This window comes from Ochotona princeps, chromosome 2 (assembly GCF_030435755.1).
Source record: "Ochotona princeps isolate mOchPri1 chromosome 2, mOchPri1.hap1, whole genome shotgun sequence".
Lineage (NCBI taxonomy): Eukaryota > Metazoa > Chordata > Mammalia > Lagomorpha > Ochotonidae > Ochotona > Ochotona princeps.
The window spans coordinates 55,129,915-55,144,229 of record NC_080833.1 but is presented as its reverse complement, the minus strand read 5'-3'; the positions used below and the strand labels follow the sequence as shown (position 1 = coordinate 55,144,229).

Genomic DNA, 14,315 nt, shown 5'->3' with positions numbered 1-14,315 from the left:
GCAGTTTGTCATAAAAAACATCATCTTCTGACACTACGAGCCAAAGAAACATAAACGAATGGAAAACAAAAACACAAGTACAAATTCCAAATGAAATTGAGCAACACTCTTTACTGATTGAAACACAGGAATGAATTTAATGGAAAAAAGGAAATAAAACTTAGGACACTGGGATTATGCTTGGGATTTAAAGCAGTGATATGCTTAATTTGTGATGATTCTCTGACTAGAAATTAACATTTTAAAAATGCCAAGGTCCAGCATCTGGAAATTGGGCTGAAGTCAGTCCCAGGGAAGGAGTCATGCTCCACCATGGCAGGTGCCATTAAAAATCAGCCTACCTAATCAACAGGATCACCCAGGGGCAGAAGAAGGAGCTCTTAATGTGAACACAGAAAAATCAGATTGTAAATCCAAGCTACCCGCATGAAGTATCCTGTTTCAATCTCACCAAGACCCAAGCGCAAGTTGCCTGTCACCTGCCTTTGACAGTTAAAGACTGTTAATTTTCAACAGCATTATTGTAACTATATCTTTAGCTATGGTATCCAGCTGTGGCTAGATGCCTTTGCAAATTAGCCATAGTATTACGCACTAATAATTTGGAGCTCAGTTGTTTCAGCTCTTCACAGTCTCAACAAATAACAACTGCAGGCAACTGGGGGCCTTTAACTCTGCGATTAAAAAAAATACTCAGTACCACAAGTCTTAAGGGTATATGACAACTGAAAAGAAAACTGAATAAAATCTGTACAAAGTCCAGGAATGGAAAATCCTACCAACAATGCAGAGAAGGAAATGGATGAGGATAGAACAAATATTACACAGACAATAGTATTAGAAAATATTCTGTTAACTTGCCACCCAGACCTAAAGAGAAGGCAGAAAATTGCTTTGATGTCAATTCTTCAGAGTTTAAAATATCATCTAGGGATCACAGTTTTTATTATATGTGTGGCTTCTCAAGTAGCCAGAATAACTTAATGCCCTCCTGTGTTGTCTGCAATTCCACTGGAGACAAGTGCTTGCAGGAAAGTCGTGTAAGGAAAAAATAAAAGGCCAAAATCAAATGTGGGGAATTTTTTTTCTTGGGAGCTAGGATTTTTTAATAGGCTGATGGACATATTACATTTTTTTAAAAACAACGTTTATTCAATTCAGAATCACTACCCAGCTTAGAGAGACTAAAGTTGGACGCAGTGGTTTATATTTTAGATGCTGTGATTACATTACAGAACACAGGCCACTTTTCCTGCAAGTTCTGGACTGAGAGAATCGTCAAAATTTATGATGCTCCCTGTGGCACCCAACAATGTGTTTTAATTCATGATAGGATGTTAAGATGTTGATATCTTATAATTTAAAATTAATAATTATCAGTGAAGGAGTACAGTTAAACACTGAAATTAATAATAAAAGCTGTTTTTCTTGGTGGTCTTCTCACAGTGGATTGCTAAGAAAGATTCAACCTTCTAAAAACCTTCCATCACCTACAGAAATACGAGACATTTAATAAAAACAGATATTTACACTCAGAGAAAACTTCCTATTTTCATAACTGTTGTCTCACTCTCACTCTAAAATTTTGTTTCTTACAATAAAATATTTCATATATCCACAATATTAATAGGGTTTTTTTTCAATAACCACAGAATACTTATCCTATGAGTTATTTCCAGTGAAAAAAGAGTTTTCAGTATTCTGCCTATTCAATGTCATGTACCTTTTTTTTTTACTATCAAACCTGTCTGAAGTTGGGAGGGGTCATATCATTGATGGGATGGGAGAACATTATATCCTAATTCAAGTAGCAGTTTGTTTTTCTCTAGTCACTTGCAAAATTATGATTTTACGTTGAGTGTTAAATTCAAGAAAATACAGTTGTGCAGGAGCTCTTTCAGAAAGTCCTGTCTTTGGGTGTGGCATCAGATATGCTACTTCATGAATGTGTCTCTCCTGGAAGCCTTCACACTCATGGTAGATACTGTATGGGGCTTTTTGATATTGCAGATCATTGTCATGTAGAGATTTTAAACCTGCTGTTTAAAATTTAGCTCTTCATTTTAAATTTGCCTGATTGGTTCCCATGATACTTGTCTCAATTTTGGCTCAAGGGTGACAGCAAAAGTTAAGGAAGTATTGTGGCTACTGGAGGGAAATATTGAGTCATCCATTTCTGGGAATTTGTTGCTGAAATTCTCTCCCTGCCTCAAGGCATTTATTTGATTGCATTCAGTTGACCTTCCAATGTCAGTCATGATTAGGCCCCCTTGGTGTGGAACAGCCAAAGCGCATCCTCTCCAGAAAGAGAAACAGCAAGACACAGAAACTGCCGGCCAGCCATTGGACAATGTATTTACTTCAGAGAGAGGTGGTGGTCAGGTGACTCGCAGCAGGAGAAAATAAAGATAGGAGGGTGAGGAATTCACGGGGCACATGAACACCACATAAAAATCATACAACTACACAATCAAAATCAGCAACGAAGCAATGTGAGCAAGCTCTTAAGTGGCTGGTTTTGGTTATTATTAAACCACCCTGTGGGTCATCTTGAAAGAACACATACTAGATGTGTTAAAGAATCAAAGTTGCTGGCCGGAATTGGGGATTTCTGCTACAGGGAACACAGAAACACATTGTACAAAACATGGGCACAGTTCAACTTCCCTGCGTGTCTAATTTTCTCTATGAATCATAGGAAATTGAAAGAACATGTTGGGTGGTTCATTTGAGGTCACTTGGTGGTCTGCTCTCTGAGTGACAGTTCACTCTCTCTAATAAACAAGAGAAATCATAAGGAGAGGGCAGAACAATGCTCCTGAGAAAGCAAAACGGAACAGAGCAATTCTAGGGAAGGGGTTGTCACAATCAAGGAATATTAAAGACAGATTAAAAAATAAAATTGGAATGTTATGGAACCAAACAAAAACAGAGAAATTTGCCACTGAACACTGAGGGATAGGACACCTGGAATTGCCCTGATGGATGATGTGCACAAAAAAATAGAGTTGTCTACATAGATAACATTAAACATCTATCCATAATTGAGTTATGTGGAATTGGACAACTCATTAAATTTTCCCAACATTTGAACGGTTCTTTCAGGATGATCTGATTAGAAATATAGAGCATGTGAACCTGATGCAATTCCCTTGGGAGCCATCAGAGGCCATCTTAGCTTCTTCTTGGAGCCATCAGAGACCCACCTTAACCTGTTTCTTGGGGAAAAGAGGTAGGTTTCCTTCTGAGAAGCTTCAGGTTTGAGCAAGCTGCTTTCTCCCATGGGCAGCTTTGCAGTGTGCTCTTCCAGAAGGAGCAGCAGGAACTGAGTTACTTTTGATTACTGATTCTCCAAAGCAATGCAGACTGGGTCTGCTGATTTGTAATATAGAAGAATTGCAGGGAAGTTCAGGTTGTGACAGAAGGCCATAGACAAACAGTGGTGGTGGGGAGTGTCTCATGGTAAAAATGGAATGAGAAAGCCCCAGGTCAGCAACACTGCAAAAATGGAAGAGGCAGCAAGTGCTGTTGGTAGGTGGGAAAAGAGACCACTCCTTAGGAGGGACAGGAAAGCTCTTCAGGTAAAACCAGGCATGAAAGTCACCACCTGGGCAGCCCTTCCCAGCTCTTCCCTTTCATCACAGCATAAGGAAAGAGGCCCGGGCATTCTCTGCATATGTCAGCAATGGCTCATTTCTCTGGGAAAATTGACCGCACATCACTGAAAAACACTAAGGAAAAATGTCAAAATATTTATTCAGGTCCCCATAATGCTAATACTTATATCATTTGTCAACCTAAGGACTTCCAAAAATGATGAAGGAATAAAGTCTTCAAGGAAGCATAATTTCTAAATACTATAATTTCTATTGTGGTACATGGTTTTGGTTTTAAATAAGCATTCTGCCTCAAAGGAGACAATTTGTGTTTTAATAAATGATCTTTAAAATCCCAGGATTTTCCCTGGCAGTTTCTCACTTGTTTTTAGAGTAGCTCTATATGGTACAACATAAGAAGATTCCCGTAAAACACAGGTGTCCATGTTGTATTCTTACGCTGTTTGCTTAGGGAGGATACTTTGCCTCCTTTGCTGAGAAGGTGCTTTTAAGGAAAGAGTCAGGTGATAGTAAGCAAAACACACAGCAAAACAATTTTGACCAGAAACAAAGGGTCTGGGGTCTTCAGATCATAAAAAAATAGCCAGTCAAAATCAAAATTGGGTTAAAAGAGAGGAGATAATTTTTACCAACTGTGGGAGTGGTAGCTGCACTCAAAGAATTGGTTGACGATATTGAAGAAGTGCTTTCAGCCCGGGCTAGGGGTGCTATCGGAGGAGGGCTGGAAGAATGTATGGGAGGGCTAAAAGGTCTGGACTGTAGGGAGAAGAAAAGAGATGAAAAGTTAGAGACATAGATAGTAGCACTTTCGTCCCATATTTGTAATGTCTCCCAGCCCAGGCTAGGACCCCTAAAGGAACATAGATGACTTAATTAATTACACTAAAAATGATACTATCAAAACAGGAACTTGCGGAGTAGAGATACAGGTACCAGAAACCACAATATTCTCCAACACAGTAGGAACATGAGTTAGAGAGAAGCTGAGATCTGTGAGGAATTACCAGGTCTGTTTCAGGACTTTGATTCCCATGCCCTCAGAGACTTAGGCAGGTGACAGTATGAAGGTCACACCTGCCTATAGGTGTTTAAGTTCAAGCTCCAACACTGTGCCAGCTAAATCCAATTTTATGGGCAGCACTGGTTTGTGACTCCTTTGTCCAGGTGCCAAATTTAGGTCTGCCACAAATCTCTTAAGGGTTCATAGTTCATATGAAATGTTTTTCACCTGAGCTTTAAGACACAACATAAGAAAACTGCAACAAACCTTTCCTGGCCACCACTTATTCCTTTAACTCACCTATAATGTGTCTACCACAAGTAACTCATTTGTATTTTGGAGTCAGAAACCAGTATTTGCCTTTTTCTGGAGTTTTCCAAAATCAAACAAACATGAAAGGTAACACCTCTATTTCCCAAGGATTTAGCATAACTAAGTAGTTCCATCCTTATTTTTAAAATTTGCCAAAATAACTATATTTATGTTATTTATAAAAATATATAAGCATATTGTTTAAAAGCAACATGTCATTGGCCCATTTACCAACTTTTTTTTTCTTTTTTTCCTTTATGAAGTTTGTATCCAATCCCTGTAGTTGAGCTGTGCTAAACATCAGCCCTGCATCCTGTGGCTACTATCCTGGATCTTGGCTTGAAATGTGTCATACTGTAAGGGTCACTTGAACGAGTGTTCTAATGCTCAGTCCTCAATTTGACAAGTCCCTTGGAAGACAGAGCTTCTATTTGGTCATTTCAACATCTGTTTCTGAGTCCGGGCAGAGGGGGAACATACCACATCTCCGACACCAGGCTTTCCTGGAGGCAGCTTTGGACGAGAGGGAGGTCGGGGAGGAGGTGGAGGAGGAGTGGTACTGCTACACGGGACCAAAGGAGTGGCCGGCCGAGCGGGGGATGATGCACCTGTAAGACAAACTGGTGTTAGACATGCCAGGATGTAGCTGGCTGAAAACACTCTTATTGTGGTACAGTGCCAGGCTCAGACAGTTTTTCTACCAGCGGGTACTATACTAAACACTGCAGCACACATTGCTTTTTCTTTTCTTTTCTTTTTTTAAAGAAAAAAATTAGTTGAATTATGGTGGGTGGGAGAAGCTGAAGCTCATTACCTTTTGTTGTCATGTGACATCAAGTGAAAAGTAAATCCTTTCATTACTCTTTTTGTGACCACAGGTAAATTTTGGCTGGGTGGTGGGTTCTTTTCATTTTGGTCATTTACTTATAAACTCATTTGTATTATGTTCATACTTCATAACCTTATAACTTTTGGCCAGCCAGGTATGCATTAAACTTTAAATTTCATTTCTGTGTCCAAAAAAAGAGGAGAAAGTGTAATGACTTTTCCCCTTTTTAAAAAGAGAATTACCTTTTGGATCGCGCTTCATAATGAGTGCTAACTTTATCACTGCACTCAAATACTTGGTAGTGAGCAAAGGATCAAATAAAAGCAAGAAAGTCAGAGGCTGCTGTAAGCACTTTGTGTGTTGAATCTTAACAGAAATCCACTGAATTTAAAGCATTGTGTTGTGTGGTGGCTGTTTAGGAATCTGTCAGCTGGAGTTTATTCATGATGAATTCTGTGATGATTTTTGAAAGTGCCTCTTGGATTTACTTTTCCGGCTGTCAATGACAAGCATATGAAACACAGAAGCCACACAGAAGCCACATGCACACCGATCAGCATCAATGGGGTCTCATACACAGGGTTCTGCCCATGCTCACTCATACATCTGGGATGCATGGGAACATTATTGGTGAAAAACCTTAGCAATGCAAATCAATACTCCAGCAGTTCTTGTTCAGAAAAGTTCCAACCATTCCTGAGGTTTTCCACAGGTATCCAATCATCCCTGCAAAATTCTAAGACAGCCTGTCCCAGGAAAATACCCTGCATGTATACACCATATTACCTCCCTTACAATCTCCCTTGAGTCCATCAGAAATCTGTAATCTCTGGACATCTGAGTGTTCCAATTTGCATTTTCTCACAGAACTTGGAATGAACAGAAACATAATGAATCTGCTCTCATCTTATGAGTCTCAAGTGATACCTTGTTTATCTAGTTTAAGCAATCTGCCATCTTAAGTGTGCTCCCCTGTGCTATTTATTCTAGGTGTAATTGCACTGATCTGAAATTTTCACTAATTATCATAGCCACCTCCCTTCATCACTACCATCCACTGTACTCTTTCTTTAAAAAAAATTCTTTTGGGCCAAGGTCTATGTTAGATATTTTACATATGTTATCTTATCCCCATGGTAAGCTTTGCAAGTAGGTGTTATTATTATCTCAATGGAAACAGAAGCTTGGAGATACTCAGTAACCTTTTTCAGGCAATACAACTCAATGCCACCTCTTGTAGTTTACATTTTACATTTACAAAATGTAGTAATCTACATTTTGTATAGTTTGTTCAAACTTTTGCATCGTCAACTTGCATACTTTCAATAATAAATGTGTTAGCTCTTAGGCTAATCTTCTCTTTCAAAGAAAGGAGAAACAGCAACATATTTTGACAGGGTCTACTTCAAAGTGTTATATCAGTAAACAAGCATGCATAATGTTTTCAGAAGACAGAAGAAGCAGAATATTTCCAGCTGATAAACTGCCAAACAGCAAAGTATTGAGCAGGAAGTTTCATAAGGCTCTGGGGTTGGAAACAAGGTTGTTCCTATTGAGCTTCAAGTCAACCACACCATAGGACTCACTCATAGCTATCTACACCAACAGCAGGACATTATGTTAAGTGATAGAAGCCAGATACAGACGGACACGTGCAGGAGCCTGAGTTGTGGTGCAGCAAGTTAAACTGCTGCTTAAGGTGCTGGTGTCCCAAATCAGAGGCCAGTTTCTGTCCAGGTGGCTGTGCTTTCAATTCCACTGCCTGTTAATGCAACTGGGAAGGTAGAAGAAGATGGGCCAAGTCCTTGGGTTCCTACCTCCATGTGGGAGATCATGATAGAATTCTCAGCTTCTGGCTTTCCCCTGGCCAGCCTTGGCTTTTGAGGCTGTTTGGGGAATGAATTAGCAAATGGAATCTCTCTCTTTTTCTCTCCCTGTTTTTCCTTTCTCTCTTCTCTCTCTCTTTCTCTCTCTCTCTCTCTCTCTCTCTCTCTGTCTCTATTATTCTGCCGTTCAAGTATGTATTTTTCTTTTAAAAAAAGGAAAGACAAATACATCATGTTTTTACTTGTATACACAAGCTGCAAAGCTGACTTAACTGAAATAGGAGAGCAGGATATAGTGGTTACTAGAACCTGGAACAAATATGAAAGAAAGAGAGAGAGACAGAAGATAGTTGAGGTGTAGAGGGTGGAGCTGGATAGGAGAAAATCTCCTGATATTATACAGTAGAATAACTATGCCTGACAACATTTAACTGTATGAGGCTATTTAAAAAAGTATGACGTATTTCAGCACAAAAATCTTCAATCCATGCATAGTTTCTTTATTTTCTGTGACCTTTGTGATGATCTCATTATCTGTGCATGGATTTCAAAGTTTTAAATAATTCGTTTTATTTATGTGAAAGGCAGTACAACAGAGAGAATGGGGGAACGGTTTAACTTGCTGAGACACATTGCTGGTCTCAGATTTAAAAATTACTATATCAATTGCTATAGCTTGATATATCAATTGAAATAGTTGATTGATTATGGAGTCAGAAACCTAGACTTAGATTGTGACTGCAGAGGTCCAAATCAGCCAAGTTCCATGCTAGGAAGTTTCCCTGTAGCCTTTTCCCAGGGAATGGTGCTTTTCAGTGAATCTCAGCAATGGGTAAGACTCATGTGCCTTAACAAAAGGTGAGCTTGCCTCCTTAACCAATGTAGAGTGTTTAATAACCCTCATGTTTGTCTGTTTTAGCGTGTGGGTAACGTCCTGTGTGGAAAAGCAATGTGCCTCCTCAATCAATAGTGAAGTCTGTTAGTGATTGCCAGGAGTTCTATGGTTTTCCTGCAATTGCCAGGAGTTCTGTTATTTTCCATAAATTATTCTTTGATTTTTAGTGAGGTTTTACTGGATTTTTAAATCTGTATTGTTCAGATATCATATGATACATGTATCCATCCTATATGAATAGTATAAAATTTGTAACCAAACTCAAGTTTGAGAATAGACAAGTCAGGCAACTGACAGGTTGTTTCCAGGTTTCAACCCTCAATTTGACTACTGGAATTAAATTCAACTTTGGCTTTCCAGCCACACTCTGATCATTTCCATTATCAGACACTGAGGGAGTCTCTGGGAAGCAAGAAGACATTTGGATAAAAAGCCTGTTTGGAGGCTTACAATGGTGGCACTGCAGGCTCATGCACTGTTTGTGACTCTAGAATCCCACATCCAGTTTCTAGGCCAAGTGCCAACTGCTCTAATTCTGATTCAGCTTCCCACTAATGTGTTTGGAAAAGCATAAGACAATTTTTCAAGTGCATAAGTCCTTCTCACTCAGGTACAGCAGGATGGTGTTCCTGAACTTTGACTTACACAGACTTTCTAGGCACATTAGCAGGTAGATGGATTGGAATCAGAGCAGGTGGAAATCAAAGAGGCACTCTGGTATGTAATACCTACATCACAGGGCAGCTTAGTCTCCTGCACCATAACACTGGCCCTTGTTTTTCATATGTGTGTGTGTGTGTGTGTGTGTGTGTGTGTGTGTGTGTGCTGGGCAGATGGTGGAGTTAGTTGAGAAAAGTGTACCTCTTTAGACCACAGAATCAAACAGATCTTGGACCAGATCCAGATTTGGCTACATATTAGCTTCAGGACCCTGGACAGGATACCTCTGCGTTTCAACTTCTTTGTCTGCGAGATGAAGCTAATATACCAGGATGCTGTAAGAGTTAAGTAAATCAAATATATGTCCCAAATTGTGTTTCCTACATCACTTCTTTTGAAAAAAATTAAGTATGTATGGGAATGGTTTTATACTACGTTTATGTTTTTTTCAGTACACAGTATTACAGGCTTCCTTATCTGAAGTTTTGCTTTCTGTGGTTTCAGTAGCCTATGGTCAACTCAGGTCTAAAAATATTAAATGGAAAAGTGTAGAAATCAACTATTGACACATTTAAAATTGTGCACATAATAAGCTCTTGTGCCATGATATTCCATACAGTGTGGGCACATGAATCATCCCTTTGTTCAGTGTATTATAGCCATACTACATGTGCTATTAGTTGTATTAGTCACTAAGGAGCTGTCTCAGTCATCAGGGCAACTGCCAAGATACTGCAGAGCTTGTGTTTAAGTGACCATTACTTAATAATGGCCCTAAGTGCCGTAGTGATAATGCTGCCAGCTCAGATATGCTAAAGAGAAGACACTGAATGCTTCCTGTAGGTGGAAATGTAAACGTTCTTGGCTTAATAAGAACAAAACCAAAAATACATTTGATTGGTTGCTATCCACAGCTTCAAAGACTGAGACTGTCAGGAAAATCTCCCATAGATAGAAAGGCTACTTACCACCTAACAGGGATTTCTGCAATTATAGCAATGTTCTAGAGCATATGATATAATATGATAGTTACTAGTCACATGCGGTCATTGAGCACTTAAATTGTGACTATGATATATAAAAATTAAGTTTTTACATTAACTTTATTATCCTAAAGTTAAAGCAAGCATGTATGGGCCAGCAGCCTCTGCACTGGACATTGCTACTCTAAAGAACAGTAATACATTTAGTTAATTCAGTCCCAGGTAGCTCAAGCTCACATATGTGTTTTTGCTGACACGCACACACCTGCATGTGTGGAAAAACTTCTCTCAATGCACCTTTAGTTTCCCAAGTCAGATAAGGTGTTCTGTCTTTACCAACCTCTCTATTTCTCTGTTTTCTAAGCTAGATTAAGGCTGATACTCGTGGCAAATAACCAGCTGGGAGAATGTATTTTTTAGCATGAATTGGAATCCAATAAAATGGTGTTCTGGAAAAGCTAGGTATCTATAACTTTTTGTCATTAGTAAATTCAAGTTCTTGGAGCATGTTCCTAGCATAACTTTTTCAGGTGACTTATAACTGACAAGGCTGTACCAATTGTCTTCACTTGTTCAGTGATTGTCATCTTATTGTGAATGAAATTTTAAAAGTGAGCATAGTATTAAGCACAGTTTAAGCAGTATAGGAAAACTTGTTCTCAATTAAATAGAAGTTTGAGAAGTTTATCCTATCAGGCTAAACATTAAAAAAAATCAGATAGTGAGAAGTATTGCTAACCTTTTAAGCATGAGGCTATGTCCTACTGTTGCCAGTCTACGTTTACATTTATGACAGTTCGTGTGCATTCTATCAATAAAAGATTAGGCAGCAAATAAACTGGGACTTAATTAAGGAGATAATGGTGCACAGTTTTATTTATTCATGGGCTTCGCTGGCCTGATTCCATCTTTTAATGAGAAACCCAGTCTGAGAATACCAGCAAAGGATAGCTTTTTCCAATTCAATAATTAAGAGTCAATAATGGTCTTTACTAGTGACCTTTAAAAATAATTTCAACTAAAGCTATGGAAGCTAAACTTTAAAACAATAACACTGTCAAATACTTACGAAAAAGAGCTCTTTTCTTTCTTGTTCAGTTAGGGAGATACTTCCCAAACATTACAAAAGGTGATAGAAGAAACGCAGGCTTTTCCCATCCCTGTCTATAAGTGTTTACTTTCGGGGTGACATCCTGGAACACTGCTCAAGGGAAGTCAATATTGCAAGCAATCTTTGAGAAGACTGACAGCTCGACCCAGGAAAGAGAACCCCAGAAAAAAAGAAACACAGATGCATCCCCGTCTCCAGCAGACTGCTGACTCCTTCTACACCAGACCCCTACCACTGGGCTTTGGCTATCGACAACCAGCTTCTTCGCATTTATGTTCTGGAGGCTTTGCAGAGATGCACTCTGCCACCTTCATACATGATTATGAGACTTGTATCCTCCAAAGACCTTAAAAAGCAATCAAGTGTTGGGGGTTAGTGTTCTAACCCTCTAGAATTAGAGAACTCAGAAGGGTACAAATTCAGAACATATATTTGATGAGCATATGGATGACTGTGCAGTACAAGTGAATATGAATAATCAGTTAAGTTTGGGATATTCTGTGATCAGTCCTTACAGAGGTGTCTGGAGAGCATATTGTTTGAGAATATAGGTTCAGATCAATCACAGACCTTGGTATGACATTCCAAGTCAATCACCCCTGGTGCATAAAATTGTGAAAATTATTTGATATCTCTGAGTCTCCAATTTCGTATCTGAAAAGCAGGGAAAATAACAGAATCTGCCACGTAGAATTGTAGTGAGATTAAGTAATACACAGAAAATATTTATGACAAGAAATTGTAGTTGCTGCTATTCATGGCAAAAATTAAGCTCTCAGGGACTTTATGGTAAAGAACTAAATTTTGTTTCATTTGGCTTCCCACAGTTATTTGAGTACTGAACAGTTTTCCTTTGTGGGGGCAAGAGGGTGCACATGTCCTGATACGGCGCACAAAGAGCTGAATGCCCAGCCTCTCCTCAACTCCCAAATGCGCTCACTTAGACGCACAGAGGCACTTGCAAACAAAAGGCAAGCACTGTAAGACACTCCATTGAAAGAGGCAGCAGTGATGGTAATATTGGACTGAAGAAAAACGCCTCTCCTTTTTGTCTCTTTCTATATGTAAATACCTTCCATCTTGTTGCCTCTTTCAATGTAAATGAAAAGCAAACAGCATGTGGAACGGCCTGAAAGTTTCCTAAAATGAACCCACATGCACACAAGGGAAGGCACTGGAGGATCTGGGTAGACAAATCTGAGCAACAATGAAATTCATGATATAAAAGGGGATGTATAGGGATATTCCAGACATTTCCTTGGTCTACATGGCAAGTCTTCCCATTTTTTTAATCACAAAACACAACATGAAGCTTCAAATAGGTAAACAAACAAAAAAGTCAAATTCAATGTTATGATTTCCATAAAGTCCTTAAAAGCTTATTTATTATTGCCTTTTTCATCACCTGTCACTGTACTTGGTGTTGACCTTATAGGATGATGAGCATATCAACTGGTGAGACCAGAGAGTGACTTTTTGTCTTCAGTGGTAGCTTCGTTAGGTTGGGGATATAATCATTCATCCTTTTTCCTTGATGTTCCCTGAAGAGCCCATAGGAGCAGCTCGACTCAACCCACATTGGTCTGCAAAAGCTAGTTTCCTTTGTAGAGGCAACTAGCAAGCAAATCAGACATTTAACATGGAATTCCTTTTCTCTGAAATATTTTTAAGACCTTCATTCCTGGCTCAATGTGGAATCCAGGACATCTCCAAGAGCTGGGAGCGCAAGGCAGAACACAACCACAGACTGGGACCATGACAGTGAGCATCAGTGGGCTAGGACATGCTACAGGGCCACAGAACACCCAGACCAGGGGAGGAATGGCTGAAGCTCTCAAGCCAATTGCCAGGCAGGAGGAGGGTGTTGCTCACACAGCAGCAGCCACAACCATTCCCCTGCACATGAAACACACTCAAACAGTATGACGTACCACTGGTGGTCCCTGTACCACTGCCCGAGCCAGGTCCAGGGGACGAAACCACAGTTCTGTAGGTGGGTGGCGGTGGGGGAGGTGGAGTTGCTCTCTGTCCCAACCCAAAATCTTTAGGAGATGAGATTGTTTCTAAGTATTCATCTTTAATGAAGGTCTGCTCAGCCACCTTCTTCTGGACTTCTTCTAAATTGAGCGGCGATGGTGCATTGCGAGGAGGCCCAGGAGGCCCTGGTGGGCATGAGGAGCCCTGGGGGCCAGGAGGACCCGCGACTGGGGAGTCAGCTGGGTTGTCTGATGCAGCCGGAGGGGACACCACTTTTTCCCTTGGAGTCATCTCCGGAGTCACATGTTCCGGGGACGTGTCAGAAAAATGGACCCACTTTTCTTCAGCATTGACAGTAACAGACTTGGGGGACAAAACGGGGCCAAAAATGCTGTCCAAGTCATTGATGGATGGTAGTTTTTCAATTTTGACCTCTGTGGCTGACTGGTCTTTTCCTGTGGTTAAAGTAGTTGATTTTAAACTTCAGTTGACCCTTATTAATATTATTTCTCTGTGTATGTGGGATGCGGAATGGGAGAGGTGAGGCCAGGGCAGGTGAGGTGCCTCAGCGGCTTATTTGAGGATGTAAAACATTTCATTGGGTATTGGATAGCAATGGAAGGTGAGGGGAGAGTTCCCCATTTCCACAATTTGAGCCTCATCTTTTTATGCTGTGATTCACTCTTTTGCAAGGTGACCACAGTTCGCACCTTGGCCACCCTTTAAAGTGTTGAATATGATACTATTTTTAGGGCTGCTCAAAAAGTGAACAGAGTGTGGTCATTTTGAGAAAGCATTGTTAGAGTTACAGAGACAACAGGCTCTGCAAATCCAAATCCAAAGACAGGTCACTTCTGAAAATAATCTGACCTACTTCATATGCACAGTGTAATATAAAATGAATTGATAACATAAAATCACCCTCCAATTTCATAAACATCTTTTCTATTTTGTCAGATGAACATATTTGGTGAAGCTAGCATCTGCTGGTTTTAAAGAAGATCACATCATATTTAACCAAATATCATGTACTGTAAATATAGGCAGTACAAAAATTATTTAATGAGATACCCCCGTACAGATATTTATAGACACACATACACAT

The 14,315-nt window shown here is 39.8% G+C and overlaps 1 protein-coding gene across 16 annotated transcripts in view; it reads right to left on the bottom strand.

Annotated features, from left to right (window-relative positions):
• The window catches only part of SGIP1 (SH3GL interacting endocytic adaptor 1), a 328,705-nt gene that overhangs the window by 51,593 nt on the left and 262,797 nt on the right, over positions 1 to 14,315 (bottom strand). For 11 of the 16 annotated variants that reach the window (XR_009244460.1, XM_058657629.1, XM_058657621.1 and 8 more), the window contains 3 exons: positions 13,165 to 13,665; positions 5,410 to 5,537; positions 4,247 to 4,373 (listed from right to left, as the gene is read on the bottom strand). Coding sequence is in view for 15 of the 16 variants with exons in the window: in XM_058657629.1 (XP_058513612.1) it covers positions 4,247 to 4,373; positions 5,410 to 5,537; positions 13,165 to 13,665 (756 nt within the window). In the remaining variant the exon portion in view is untranslated. The remainder of the gene's footprint in view (positions 1 to 4,246; positions 4,374 to 5,409; positions 5,538 to 13,164; positions 13,666 to 14,315) is intronic. The other 5 variants (XM_058657671.1, XM_058657687.1, XM_058657679.1 and 2 more) reach the window with 1 other exon arrangement.